A 15,782-nucleotide genomic window follows, 5' to 3' on the forward strand; every position below is an offset into this window, starting at 1 on the left:
GTAGTGGTTTCCCCGATTTACACCAAGACTGCGGTTACATATTTTAGTTCCTTGTAAGCAGTGAAAGGAAAGTAGTCATTTGCATAAATTAAATGTTCGGTTTATGGCTAGTGATGAAATGATTCGAGACATGTAGTTCAACTAGATACTAGTAAAAAAATAGATTTACATAAGGCATAACATGACGACTGCCTGTTAAGACGAGGACTTAAGGCGAGACACTGCAGGTGAATTGGGCAAAATAGAGACATCCATTTGAAACTTTTGCTGTAATATGAGAAATAAAATGTCATTTGCTTTTATTCTTTATCTAAATACCTTTTTACCCCGTCTTTATTTTTATGGCTCAAAAAATAATGCTAGGAATGAGATATTAAAAAAGTCCCTTTTCATCAGCTCTGTCTCACCATAAGTGATGCCTTGTGACTAAATGCTTTGTTGTAGTTCGATCTGCGTTTAATGGGACGGTTGCATCACAGCAGCAGCAGCAGAAGCAGGTTATATAGTTGTTGTGGTCATGTTAAGTGCATTTGCTTTTTTTTTTCTGTAGAAACAGAAAACTTCACATCTTTGAAGAGGCAGCGACAGCTCCTGGACGGCTGTACACGTGGACATTGTTGCTCTGTGGAACAAAAGAAAGGGAACGTTAAATAACAGAGAACCTCAGGCATTAGCTGCAAACTGTGGGTTGGAAAGATCAATTGACTTAAAGTGCATGTGACACATGAGATACAACATAGTTAACACAATTATATTGAAGATTTTGCTAAAGATTGTACCCAGCTTCCTTTAGTTTGGCCATCTTTGTGTTATTTATAGTTTCACTTCCTTAAAGAGGGGGTGTTCTGCTTTTGTCAGTCCCATAGCACCAGTCTATATCACACTACAATGATGACAAACCTTCTGTTGGTCTGTAAATGCAGTAAATTAGAATAACTGCCTTGTATAAAATGGCTGTAGTGAATGTCTTGAAATAGGCCTCTGTCTCTTTAAGAACCTCTGAGCCTTTAGACACGCCCCCTCCACACGCTGTCTGTGGCATCAGTGGGGAGGGGGTTCTGCTGAGGAGCAGTGGTTGGTTACTCGGCTGGTGACCAAAGCTCGGAGGCGTCTCCAGGAGGTGGGGGCGTTCCTAGGAGGACTCAAACAAAACGCAAACCTATCCCTAAAATGGCCGCCATCAGAGTTTTTACAGATTACTCAGAAATACGTGAATGTGCCAAGGCAACACTTCAGCCATGTTTTTAATGAGGGAGTGACAGAATAACATGATGGAAAGCTGGAAAAAGTCAATTTTGCAGAATACCCCCCCTTTAACTGCTTCAAACATGACCAAATATAGGCCATTCCAGAGATACCGTCTGTATCTATGGAACGTTATATTAATCTGTGTCACTTCCTGTCAGTAGCTTAAAAAAAAGAAGAAGAAAAAATCCAAAAAATATCACTTTTCTGCCCAACATTTCTTCAATAAATTGCTGCTTCAATGAAATAAAATGCTAATTATGCAACTGATGCCATCCTTCTAAATGAGACACATTTTCACATGAACTTACACTATAAACTCGCTGTAAAACTTAGTGTATCAACAACGGCAGCAATGAAAATGAAATTCAAACTCGCTCAACTTCAAGATCAGAATGACGCTCATTATTACTGTGTTTTACTTTTATACTTTCATCAGAACTGTAAACCTGAGCCCACCTTTTTGGCCTCTTGGCTGAACTTGTTCATGAAGGACCGGACTCTGTTGGCGTAGTCGGGATGGACAGCTCTGAGGTTCTCCAGCTAGAAAAAAGAAATACAACACAACACAAAATGATTTTACTTTCGTTTTCGTTTTACGTTTACTTTCATGTTTCCGTAGCGCAAATTATGAGAAACAAAACCAATTATTGAGCAATTATTAAGAATTATTAAGACCAAAACCCAAAGACAAAACAGATAAATTGACCACACATACAGTTTTCGTGGCTTTAGGGTTGATGCATGGGGGAAACTGTCCAGCAATAAAGTTCAAACCCTGGGCAAAACTTTCTGGTTACTAAATGACACTTGTGGATGTGAAATTTTGCCCGTAAACTGTGTTAACTTGGGCAAAAATGAAGCAATGGCAAGTGGGAGTGAATCAGCAGAAAACAGGAACTGCCCCTTTCCCGTTATCTTCTTTGAACACCCCCCCCCTGCCCCGAGGAGATTCGTCATTTACCCAAAACCGTAAGTGCATCAACACACTCCATGATCAGAAGTGCCGTCAGTGAGGAAGGAGGTAAGAGGAGGATAGGGACCTCTGGAGGTTCTTCACCAGCGTTTAAGAGCAATGAGCCGTCCCACAAGCAAACACGCCGTCCCCCCACGAGTGATGCCAACCACCGCCCAGTGCACATCTCACTGATTATTCAAAGTAAAAGGCCCAAATGAAGGCTACTATTTCTCACAATTAGAATCTAAACTTAAAAGCCACATGGCTAATTTGCAAACACTACTGGAAGAATGTCATTGTGAGTTAAAGCGTCAGTTTCTCTCTGAATATGAACCAAAGACAGAAATTGGTTGAAAATGTAACCACAGCATTGTTATTACTGTGAGTGAGAGATGTAGTGTTTGAGGACTGAAGTCTGAAACAGCTTTTTCATCATGGTCCGTTTTCTGTGTTGCTTCACATTGTCATGGTGGTTCATGTTTGAAACTGTCAGAGCCGGTGTAGATGTAGCGACAGGTTTATTATCGAACACAGCAGGAGTTTGGCTTGAAGTCACTCAGAAGATTAGGATTGCACATTCAAAACATCATTAAAGTCAGTGACTGCAGGTCAGAGAACAGGCCTGCAGTCAAGAATAGTGACTGAATATAATCACTCCAAGGCCATTACCCATAACTCATTTTAATTGCAAACCCAGAGAGGATTTGAACTCCTCAGCCTCGATCTGTGCCATCATAGTAATGTCGATGAACCCAGACAAACCAGCTGTAGTGATGCGTTTGCGTACCATGCGGTTCTGGATGAAAACCTGCGCATCCTTCAGGGCTCCTGCCATGTTCTGGCAAAGTCTCTGTCTCTCCTCTTCGTTCAGCACCTCAGTGAAGAAAGTGCGCACCTGCAAAGACATGAACATCATTGTAGCTTCACATTTCTTTGGGCATCAAGTGCAACGGCTTCACTGCTCCGGTGTTAACTGTATGTTTATGCTGCATCTACCTGCCCTGAGGCTACAGATCAAAATCAGCCACATGTGGACTCTGAAGGACTCTTGCTGATGACTGTTTTCATTATTCCGCATACTCCGACTGCTCAGTGTGTTTTCAAATGGCCTCCTTTCCTCCCGACGAAGAGAAAAGCCTGATTTCTGCACGCACCTGGGTGACGTTGTCCTCGTCAGCGCTGTTGTATCGAGCCACGTCCGGCGACACCTGGAACTTGGACTCGACAAAGCGCGGCTGAGTCTCCGGGGCGCTGAAGCTGTTGGGAAAGTAGTTTGGAGCTCCACCTGCAGGACGAAAGGAGGTAGTACAGGTAAGAAGAGAAGGTCAATGTGGTAAGGAGGATGAGAAGAAGAGGATCCAGTGTCGTGACTCGCCTTGGTTGTCGTACATGCACATGGGCCCGTCCCGTTGGTAGTTGGCCACTCGGGTCCTGTAGGGGCAGTTGACCGGCAGCTGGAGGTAGTTCGCTCCGAGCCTGTGGCGATGAGTGTCTGGATATGAGAAGAGACGGCCCTGCAGAAAAACAGGACAGAGGTTAGGGGAACGGAAGCACAACACGCAGCCCAGAACACACTGCAAAAAGTGGATTCTAAGCAAGTAAAAAATGTTATCTTATTTTTTCCCCAAAAAGTAATAATGTCTTCCCTTGCAAAGTTTTCTTGAGGGAAAAAAAACTAATTTTAGGAAATAAAATCTAGCCAAGAAAGAAACACTTTTTGAATCTTCTTCAGCTTTAGACAAAGAATATTTTTCTTATTTTAAGAAAAACTAAGCCCACAACAACTCTTGATTTAACCTCTTAACTCCTGCCTGAACCGAGAGGATCTTTTTTCTCACGTAATCAGATTTTTTTTCCCATCATTTTTTTGTTGGGCATTCAACTCATTTTTTGTCAATTTTTTGTAATTTTTTTGTCAACTTTTTAGCACATTGTTGTCACTTTTTTTTTTCATTTTTTCGTCAATTTTTTATCAAATTTGTCATTTTTTTGTCACATTTTTGTAATTTTCGTGTCAAATTTTTATCATATTTTTGTCATTTTTTTGACATTTTGTCATTTTTCCATCATTGTTTTCGTCTCAGTTTTGTCGCCATTTTCCAGAAGCTTTTGGATTGGGGTAAAGCCAAACTGGAGAAAATGTGCTCGGTTCAGGTGGGAGTTAAGGGGTTCAGAACTGATAGATACTACATACCCTACCACTAAAAACATGTACAATAGGTGAATCCTCCAGCCAGGTGATTCTGGCTCCACATCATGGAGACGGGTCCCCGGGTGAGGGCAATATTTTCCTTAAATATTAGTATTTATTAAGAACATTTTGCTCAAAAATGTGTGTAATTAAGAACATTTTACTTAAATCAAGCAACATTTAAGTAAAATATCCAAAAAATTTCACTAAATAAGAATACGTTTTCCTTAAATTATTCCATTTTCTGAGGACATTTTGCTTAATTCTAGCTATTTATTTGCTAAAATTTAGTGTTTCTTTCTTGTTTTATGATGAGAAAAATATTCTAGAAATAAGAATTCTTTGGAAGAAAAAAATGCTGACCCCATTGGCAGAATTTTTCTCTTAAAACAAGACAAAATGTTTTATTTTAAGATTTTTTTCCTTGTTTTTAGTCGGGTACTTTTTGCAGTGCAGACAAATGACTTCATTATCATTAGTAAATGCTACTAAAACTAACATAATATGCCCAAACTAGACCTCCTCCATTATCCAGTTTTTTGGTTACTCTTGTACCTGCAGCATCTTGTCGGGGCTGGCCTCGATCCCTGGAGGCATGTTGCTCGGGTCGTAGGCACTCTGCTCGACTTCAGCAAAATAATTGACCGGGTTTCTGTTCAGCACGATCTTCCCCACAGGGATCAGCGGGTAGTCCTTATGAGACCACACCTGACAGAGCAGACACAAACAGTACTACAATCTGTCCCTGTTTTACATGTTTGTCTCATCTATCTGACCTTTGTGAGATCGAAGGGGTTGAAGGGGTACTTCTCGGCCTGGTCGAAGGTCATGACCTGGATGTAGAAAGTCCAGGAGGGGAAGTTTCCTTCGGCGATGGCGTTGTACAGGTCTGCCAGAGAGTAGTCTGGGTTAGAGGCAGCCAAACGGCCCGCCTCCTCCACGGAGAGGTTCTTTATGCCTTGGTCAGTCTGAAAACAGAAACAGAAAATGTTATTAATCTCCTCGAAGGGGAAGATGGAATGATTGTGCCAAACATGTCGTATCGCAATATGTTAAAGGTTGCACTACAAAAAGTAAATATCAAGCATTGGCTTAAATGACTTGCATTGAGGAATTGAGGATCTTGTTTTGACCGGTTTTCACTCATTTAGACACTTTTCCTGATCGGACCGAGTTTGCTTTGCTTGTTTGAGGACATTTCAGACCAGTTCTAGGGTAAATCTCGCTTGAAATAAGAAAGTAAAATTGCCAATGAGACAAGACCAATTTTCTTACCCCATTGGCAAAGAAAAGGACCTGAAATAAGGACGAAATGTATCGAAACGAGTCAGAAACATCTCAGAACAAGTGAAATAATCTGGGACAAATGCCCAACAACTTCTTAACTAGTCAGAACAACTAAAATTTGGATTATTGTGCTCAAATTGAGATGTTTATACTGATCTAGTTAAATACTTTTTGCAGTGTGAGGTATCCATGATTAATCAGTTTATCAATTAACTGAGTAAAAGAAAAAGTTAGGGCTGGGCAATTAATCGAAATCACAATCCCCATTTTGGTCATATCAGTAATCGTCATGGGATTTTATAATCAATCAAGATTTTTGTGTGTTAAATGAAGCTGGAGGGAAGTGTTTGTTATTGTTTGAGCTGAGGTTTAAATAAAAGGTGTGTCTAAGTTCATGAATCAGCTACATGTATTGTTAATAAACAGCATTTTTAGGGCTGGAAAAACACTAACAATTAATGTTGAGCTGCAGAAATACGACAACATGCCATCTGAAATTCAACAGCAACAAGATCAAGTTTAGTTTTGTATAATATCCAAATCTATCATTTGTCTTGAGTTAATCTTTTTTATCAAGCTCCATTATTACTTCTGGAAAAAAGCTCTTAAAGCTGGTTTACCTGATCTTTCCTGCATAATTTGTAAACATTTTTATTTGGCCCAAACTCGTCTCTAGCTCTCACAATCCCTCCTGCATGAATTGTTTAAGCAAATTGTTTTAAGTGCACATTTCAAGTCCATGTACAGCTTTGAGCGGCAGCAAACAAAATAAATGTCACTAATTTAGATTCAACTTCTAATTCTATCGCTTAATAAAACATTAGTTGAAGACAATGCAACGATGTATGGTTTTTGCTGGGTTTACAACGTACTCTGTGGTGGTAAACACACAGTCAGGTGGGGCCATTAAAAGCAAGTAATTCAAAGAATGGCTGTACAACTATATTCTGTTCTAAGTTGATTATTTACACTTATGCCCCTTTTTTAATTTAATCCATTGTACATATTATACCTTTATCTACCACCACTTGTTTGCACATTACCTTGTTTTTGGTGATTGCACATTTGCACTCCCTTGTAACTTTGTGAGATCAATAGACTCTGATCTGAACTGTGCCAAAATTAAAGTCATTAGGGGCAGACATTAGAAGTTTTTACTTCTTTCTGCTCCTTTTCATTTATGCTAAATGCTGTTGTTGCATTTTTAAATGAATGAAATAAATAAAAAAATGAAATGAAGTCTTAAATATCATCTAAAGCAGGGGTGCCCAAAGTGGGGCCCGCGGGCCGAAACAATTCTGTTGACCCACCAGAGAGTGACCTACTTTTGCGCTGTGTAATGTGGTTAATACAAATTCTCTTCCATTCATTCTCAATGGTAAATATGAATGCAGTACACTTTTTGGCCACCAGCGTCAAATTGGGGGCGCTGTTTCTCTCCTTTTGCAAAAGTTAAGGAAACACTGTTGTGGTGTCTTGGTGTTTCTCACAGAGGGTTGTTGCATCAACTCCCAGTTTTCCAACTTTTATTGCAAAGGTCGTTGACATCAACAAAGGTACATGTTAAAATTGACTTAAAAAATAAAAGAATTGATGCTGAACTGACACTTTCAAAATGATCTAATGTTACATTTTGCACTATATGCTACAAACTAGGCTTTTCCCAGAGTTAACACATGTTATTTGCGTAGATAGAATCAAATGCAAATGTATAGGCTATCGAAAAATAAAGTAAAGTAACTATTATTATATGCAGTTATACGCGCTTCACGCTTGACATCGCCGTATTTGGCCCGCGACCCACAGGCACTTTTTCATTTTGGCCCTCAGAGACCTAAAGTTTGGGCACCCCTGATCTAAAGCATTAAATGGGATTCCAACTGGAGTCGAATCTAATTTCTTGCAAAATAATGACAGCGCTCAACAGTTTTTACCTCAGAAGTTCTATGAAATTACAAAAAAAATCCTCTAATGGAATCAGAAGAAATTAAATTTGCAGATTTTTTGAGACAGATGAACCTGTCAAAGAAATTGAAACCGACTGTGCATCACAAATTAAAAGTGTCTCATTATCATCAGGAATAGAACCTTCAGAATTGAGGCATCACAGTGTGTTTACTCGTTTGTGTCTGGTCCGTCTTGTACATTGTATCAAAGTGTTAAAGGGGTGATGTTACGGCTCGATCGGACTGACCTTGAAGTGGAATTTGCAGTAGACGGGCTCTCCAGCGGCGTTCACCATTTTGAACGTGTGCGAGCCGTATCCGTTCATGTGGCGATGTCCATCTGGGATGCCTCGATCGCTGAAGACGAAGCTGATCTGCCAGGAGCGCACGAGAGAGAAGACATGATCAGTCAGGTGGAAGAATCTAACCTCACACAAACAGGAGGAGGTCTGGGTTTACCTGGTGCAGAGTCTCTGGCCTCAAGCTAATGAAGTCCCAGAACATGTCGGGGTCCCTCATGTGGGTTTGAGGGTTCCTCTTCTGAGAGTGGATGAATGAAGGAAACTGCAAGAAGAAAAAGACATTGCATAAATAAAAGATCAGGAAATAACGCTTCAAAATAAGATATACTATAGGGCTGTGCAATTAATCGAAATTCGATTACGATTTCGATTACAACAATAAACGATTACAAAATTAGCATAATCGCAAAAAATCGATTATAATTTTTGTTTTTATTATTATTGTTTTTTTTTTTTTTACATTTTATAATTATTTTCACATTTTTTTTCCTAATTTTAAATTTGGGGATTTTTGTCACTTTTTTGATGTTTTTTTGTCATTTTTTTGATGTTTTTTGTCATTTTTTTTGATGGATTTTCGTCACTTTTTTTGCTGGATTTTTGTCTTTTTTTTTATGTTTTTTTGTCATTTTTGTGATGTTTTTTTGTCACTTTTTTGCTGGATTTTTGTCTTTTTTTTTTATGTGTTTTTGTCATTTTTGTGATGTTTTTTTGTCCCTTTTTTGCTGGATTTTTGTCTTTTTTTTTATGTGTTTTTGTCATTTTTGTGATGTTTTTTTGTCCCTTTTTTGCTGGATTTTTGTCTTTTTTTGATGTTTTTTTTGATGGATTTTTGTCATTTTTTTGATGTTTTTTTTGTCATTTTTTTGATGTTTTTTTGTCATTTTTTGATGGTTTTTTGTCATTTTTGATGGATTTTTTTAAAGGTAACAAATAATCGTTTGAATAATCGTGATTTCAATTATGACAAAAATAATCGTGATTATTATTTTTTCAATAATCGAGCAGCCCTAATATACTATACTGCAGAAAACCCAAACTGCTTCTAATTCTCAAGACATTTTATAGACCCTCTTGCAGTATCTTTTGAGGGCCACCAGGGGGCCCCTAAACCACACTTTACTGTTTACTATTGTGTTGTTGAAGTGTAGAGCAACTGTGAACCAGTAATGGCGCCTCCTCACCAGCAGGGCGTCCCGGATGAAGAAGATGGGGGTGTTGTTTCCAGTCAGGTCCCAGTTGCCCTCCTCGGTGTAAAACTTCACAGCAAAACCTCGAGGGTCTCTCACCGTGTCCGCTGATCCGGACTCCCCGGCTGGAAAAACAAGGGAGGATGTGTTGTGATATCGGGCTGTACAAAACCACTGATTTAGACGTCAGGGGCGAGTGATTTTGAATGTGTTCTGAAGCAGGAAGGAGATCTCTCTCTTTGTTACTGCCATGTCCTCTGGATCTTCAACTATAGCTATAACCATGGTCTACGTGAGGATCTCCCCAGTATTTAAGCTCATATCCAGCCCATGTGTCCGAATAAAGGACCATTATTTGTGCCAGTGGACGATGGTTATTCCAGGTTAGCCCCGTTAGCTTGTTACAATCGCCTACAGCTCATTGTTGATGAAAAGTCTGCAATAAACCACAAATACATCAAGCCCGGCTCAGTGTGTGATCGTCTCAAAGGCTTTATATAGTTACCGGCTGTATTTACGTCATTATTGCATAATACTTGTTTTCACCGGATCTATGCACTGCTAAGGAGCTAGTTAGCTTTGAGCAGAGAGAGATAATCAGAGGCTGTCAGTGCTTTTTACTATAGTCTCCCAGGGATGGCTCACAGACCCCTGGGGCAACGCTTCGCTATCCTGCCCGGCCTTCGAGGCTCCGAGCCGGGCGGGAGACCGTACAGCGGGCAGTGTGTGGCTAAAAGTGTCCGCTGAAGGCAGGAGGAGGCGGGAGGTACGAGCCCCAAATATAGGGAGTCGGAAAAGTCGAAGTCTGCATCGTAAAATATCAGCTACAGAATTGTATTCCTCTTAGCAGCAGATGAAGCAGCAGAGCGAGCGAAAACGAACTTGCCAAGACTATTGCTACCCATAATGCACCGCAAAATTCAGTCACTCCCCCGCCCATCGGATGACATTTTGGGAGAGCAATACGCAATATGCTAATTTGCTAAATTCTGAACAAAATATGATACTTTGTCCAAAACGTACACCTTATAATACGTAAACATAAAAAGAAAAAAAAAAAAAAAAAAGACTTTAATCGTACCCACGGTGGAGAAGCGCATGGCAATCGGCGTCGTTTTACCCACATGTTCAAACACCTTGGCCTTACAGAAGCGGGAGATGTCATGAGTCACCTCAAAGTAGCCAAAAGCACCTGGAAAAGAGAAATAAGAAAAACAGTTTTCAAATTTTAAACTGGTCTCAACCCTTTGTTAACTTCTTGTTCACACTGCTGATATCATAAAATGAATTTTGTCTCTGAACATTTAAAAATCAGCGGTGTCTCCTTTACCTGCTCCCTTGGCGTGCACCACTCTCTCTGGGATCCTCTCCCGGTCGAAGTGGGCCATCTCGTCGGTGAAGACCACATCCTGGACCAGCAGCGGCCCGCGGGGTCCGGCCGTCAGCAGGTTAAGCTTGTCTCCGATGGGCTGTCCCCCGCCGGTGGTCAGAGTGTCCGGCCTCTGTGTTACAGCAACGGAGGACAATGAAAACCACCATTTAGGAAAATCAGTTTATAAATCAGAGGGTTTGCTGCCACTTTTTACATTTTTCATAGCTCTTTTCTTTCTTTTTATGCCAGTTTTTTATTACTTTTACTGTTTGCATAGGTTACATGTTGTTTAAATGTTATGGTTAATTTTTGATTTTCAAAAGCCACAATATTAGGAAACATCAATATGCATGTACTGTGTTTACTTCTAGGTTTTGTACTGTGTTTACTTCTAGGTTTTGTGCTGTGTTTACTTGTAGGTTTTGTGCTGTGTTTACTTGTAGGTTTTGTACTGTGTTTACTTCTAGGTTTTGTACTGCGTTTACTCCTAGGTTTTGTACTGTGTTTACTTTTAGGTTTTGTACTGTGTTTACTTTTAGGTTTTGTACTGTGTTTACTTCTAGGTTTTGTACTGCGTTTACTTCTAGGTTTTGTACTGTGTTTACTTCTAGGTTTTGTACTGCGTTTACTTCTAGGTTTTGTACTGCGTTTACTTCTAGGTTTTGTACTGCGTTTACTTCTAGGTTTTGTACTGCGTTTACTTCTAGGTTTTGTGCTGCGTTTACTTCTAGGTTTTGTACTGTGTTTACTTCTAGGTTTTGTACTGTGTTTACTTCTAGGTTTTGTACTGCGTTTACTTCTAGGTTTTGTGCTGCGTTTACTTCTAGGTTTTGTACTGTGTTTACTTCTAGGTTTTGTACTGTGTTTACTTCTAGGTTTTGTACTGCGTTTACTTCTAGGTTTTGTGCTGCGTTTACTTCTAGGTTTTGTACTGTGTTTACTTCTAGGTTTTGTGCTGTGTTTACTTCTAGGTTTTGTGCTGCGTTTACTTCTAGGTTTTGTACTGTGTTTACTTCTAGGTTTTGTACTGTGTTTACTTCTAGGTTTTGTGCTGTGTTTACTTCTAGGTTTTGTGCTGTGTTTACTTCTAGGTTTTGTGCTGCGTTTACTTCTAGGTTTTGTACTGTGTTTACTTCTAGGTTTTGTACTGTGTTTACTTCTAGGTTTTGTGCTGTGTTTACTTCTAGGTTTTGTGCTGCGTTTACTTCTAGGTTTTGTGCTGTGTTTACTTCTAGGTTTTGTACTGTGTTTACTCCTAGGTTTTGTACTGTGTTTACTTTTAGGTTTTGTACTGTGTTTACTTTTAGGTTTTGTACTGTGTTTACTTCTAGGTTTCCGTTGCCTTGCCTGAAGTGATGGCTGCTGATGCGGTGGATAATCATTGTGCAGTTATTTTCTGCAAAGCTGAATTTTGGTAATAATAAGTTGCTGATGTGTGTTCACAATGTCTGCTTTACACTACACTTGCATCAAACAAAGTGGCTTCAAAATCGTGTGAAGATCTCAGCCAGACCCAAGAGAACAAACCCATATGGACAGGGGCGGACTGGGACTGAAAAACAGCTCTGGACTCTGACCAGCCTGGCCAAAATGAGCGTAAATGTGACACTTCCACAAATACATATTTTAACCTCTTAACTCCCGCCTGAACTGAGAGGATCTTTTTCCTCACGTCATCAAAATTTTTTTTCCCATCATTTTTTTGTTGGGTATTCAACTCATTTTTGTAACTTTTTTGTCATTTTTGTATTTGTCATTTTTAATCACATTTTTGTCCTTTTTTTCGTCAATTTTTTTATCACATTTTTGTAAATTTTTCGTCACTTTTTTGTCACATTTCCATCATTGTTTTCGTCTCAGTTTTGTCGCTATTTCCTCACCTTTTTTCCAGAAGCTTTTGGATTGGGGCAAAGCCAAACTGGAGAAAATGTGTTCGGTTCAGGTGGGAGTTAAGGGGTTAACCTCTTACCCTCCGCCTTAACCGAGAGCATTTTCTCCAGTTCGGCTTTGCCCAAATCTAAAAGCTTCTTAACTGGAGAGCAACACTGTAACGCCTCATTTGAAAGCTCAAATCTAGAAAAGTGATGGTAACTTTTTGTCACGTTGTCGCTGCATTTTTGTCATGTTTTTGTTGCTTTTTCGTCACTTTTTTGTCACTTTTTCGTTGTGTTTTTGTCACTTGCTTTTCGGGGTTTTTTTTCATGTTATTGTTGTTTTTTCATCGCTTTGTCGTCACGTTTTCGTCACTTTTTTGTTGCTTTTGGATGCTTTTCTTTTAAGCTTTTAGATTTGGGTGAAGCTCGGTTTCGCCCGGGGTTATAAGGTAAAGTGAGGGGCCAGACCGGTGGCCCTAGAGCCAGTGGCCCTTCTGTGCTCTGCCAGAATACAGGACATATGGCCAGTCCGCCCCTGCATATGGAATAAAACAACTACACAGCAGGTGTTAAACCAGTGGGAAATGTGCATGTTGTGACTGGCCCAAACCACTTCAGTTTGAGCGACCCAGGCCTGACAAACAAACACTACATTGCTACAAAAGCTCAATAAAACAGCTTTATTGAAGTCTGCACTGGAAAGGTGATACAAGGCCATGTTTATCTTTGATCACGCGGTTATGCAACAAACCAGGAGTGAAGTCCAAGTCAGGATCTTCGCCTTTGCACAATGACCCACTTATTGAGTCTGGACCTGTGCAGCCTTCACTGTTCAATAAGATCCAGTTATTTTAGCTTAGCATTAGCTCTAACTTGCTATAGCATCCAAACTGCTAGGGCTGTGCAATTAATCGAAATTCGATTACGATTTCGATTACAACAGTAAACGATTACAAAATTAGCATAATCGCAAAAAATCGATTATTTATTTTTTTTACTTTTTTTTCACTTTTTTTTTTCAAATTTTTTTTTTTACATTTTTTTTCCTAATTTTTAATTTTTGGATTTTTGTCACTTTTTGATGGATTTTTGTCGCTTTTTTGATGGATTTTTGTCACTTTTTTGATGGATTTTTGTCATTTTTTTTGATGGATTTTTGTATTTTTTTGATGAATTTTTGTCACTTTTTTGATGGATTTTTGTCACTTTTTTGATGGATTTTTGTCACTTTTTTGATGGATTTTTGTCACTTTTTTGATGGATTTTTGTCACTTTTTTGATGGATTTTTGTCACTTTTTTGATGGATTTTTGTCACTTTGTCATCATTTTGTCACTTTGTCATCTTTTTGATGACAAAAATCCATCAAAAAGATGGATTTTTGTCATTTTTTTGATGGATTTTTGTATTTTTTTGATGGATTTTTGTCACTTTTTTGATGGATTTTTGTCACTTTTTTGATGGATTTTTTTAAAGGCAACAAATAATAGTTTGAATAATCGTGATTTCAATTATGACAAAAATAATCGTGATTATTATTTTTTTCAATAATCGAGCAGCCCTACAAACTGCGCATGATTACAATAATAACACCACATAGCATGATGACTTTGAAGGTGCTTGTTTAGCTAGGCGTTAGCATGGAGCACATTTATCAAAACTCTGCAGCTAATGTATCGTGTCTATGTACTGGAGAATGTACAAATACAACAGAGAATCCGGACAGTTCTTGCTGTTTTATTTTAGCGTGATTTTGGGTGTTAAATTGGCTTAGTTTTGACGCAACAGTAGCATTTTTTGTAGCTCACGTCCTCACGCGACCCCTCACCCTTATCCGCCCCGTTCATCTCCGCTGCGCAACATTCCTCTCTCTAAGTTGACTTTACACACACCTGGTTGGCCCGAGCCTCCTTCCACATCTTCATCTGGTCCGTGGCTTTGTCCCTGCTGCCGGCCATGGTTTGTTCAGCGTCCACACAAGAGGGTAAAGTGTTTTGATGTTGATCCGTTTGTGAAAACCTGGAGGATTTCTTCCTGGACTTTAGATAGCTAAGTCCCGCCTCCTCTGCGCGCCCCTCGCCTCTGATTGGCTGACAGGAGGTGACTGACCTACATTTTTCATCAGACCTGGTTCTTAAAGCTGCCCTTTCTAATAATGTTACATCACCATGTGTTTAATGTTTATTAAAGAGAAGGACTGGAAGCATAAGAGAAATAATCATCCTGTGACCACTTTTAAATTTGTATTAAATGGATTATCAGTGCATCGTGCATGGAACCTTTCACTCATATCTTACTATGTTAAAGGAACAGGCCACCGTTTTTCCACACTGAGATATGTTCTTACCTGAGCTTTGATGAGTTCTTTAGGACCTGTCTGATCTTCAGTCACGTAAACACAGCGCAGACGGCGTTAGCATTTAGCCTCTCCCTCTCTCCACTATAGCTCCAAAACAGGTCAAGATAGAAGCTACCAAGCTCTTCCACGTTTTCACTATTTAAATATGGTTACGTGAAGTGTTCCACTACAAAGTATAATTACACAAAATTAAACAATGGATAAAAGGGGGGACTATATTGTAAGGCGTAATAATACCAGGAGTAGTTTGAAATCTGCGCAGTAATCTTCACTTTACTGTGCGGATTCCAAACTACTCCTGGTATTATTACAATATAGTAATATAAGATATTCTATCTTGACCTGTTTTGGAGCTATAGAGGAGAGAGGGAGAGGCTAAATGCTAACGCCGTCTGCGCTGTGTTTACGTGACTGAAGGCACGGGTGAAGATCAGACAGGTCCTAAAGAACTCGTCAAAGCTCAGGTAAGAACATATCTCAGTATGGAAAAACGGTGGCCTGTTCCTTTAACATATTTAAAGGACAATTTGTGTAACTGACCTTTTTGTGACCCAGTGACTGTATGAGTGGTTAGCATGGCACCTTTACTTTCCGTCACACAGGCCTATATGATGCTCCAGGCTAAATAGGTTTTAGAGTTGGACTCTTGCTTATCAACAGCAAAGAGACCCCGCTGCTGTCGGTTGAAACTAAAGAGCACTCTGGAGCAGACAGACAAAAGGTGGACTATATTTAGGCAGGAAAAGGCATGAACTGTGCAGTGAACTACCTGCTCCGGAGAACTAAACCAATGCTGAGACCAAGCAAAAGCTAATTATTTACACATTTATGAACTATCGGAATAATTATTTACCTCCTGGGAGGAGGTTGAATCAGCGTCACCTCTTATCTCTCCTACGCAGTCAACATTCTCCATTCAAGGCCAGTTAAGGACTGACGCTGCACAATTACATAAACACATTCCCAGGGCTATGCAAATAACTGCACTCACATCCCCTCCCTGACCCCGCCCCCCCAATCCTTCTGCATCTGCGTTCTTGACCTTTTCTCAAGAAAAAA

General features: G+C 39.6%; 1 protein-coding gene across 1 annotated transcript; it reads right to left on the reverse strand.

The window, feature by feature from the left end:
* Window positions 1-449: 449 nt before the first annotated feature.
* cat (catalase) lies at window positions 450-14,424 on the reverse strand. The gene is made up of 13 exons (XM_079568098.1): window positions 14,257-14,424; window positions 10,450-10,621; window positions 10,201-10,311; window positions 9,114-9,244; window positions 8,087-8,191; window positions 7,876-8,001; window positions 5,171-5,362; window positions 4,950-5,102; window positions 3,579-3,717; window positions 3,358-3,488; window positions 2,991-3,098; window positions 1,705-1,788; window positions 450-622 (listed from the first exon to the last, which is right to left on the reverse strand). Exons 1-13 carry the CDS (start codon window positions 14,320-14,322, stop codon window positions 563-565), a joined length of 1,578 nt encoding a protein of 525 aa, XP_079424224.1. The 5' UTR covers window positions 14,323-14,424; the 3' UTR covers window positions 450-562.
* Window positions 14,425-15,782: the final 1,358 nt, after the last annotated feature.

Source organism: Gobius niger (assembly GCF_951799975.1).
Source record: "Gobius niger genome assembly, chromosome: 12".
Classification (NCBI taxonomy): Eukaryota; Metazoa; Chordata; class Actinopteri; order Gobiiformes; family Gobiidae; genus Gobius; species Gobius niger.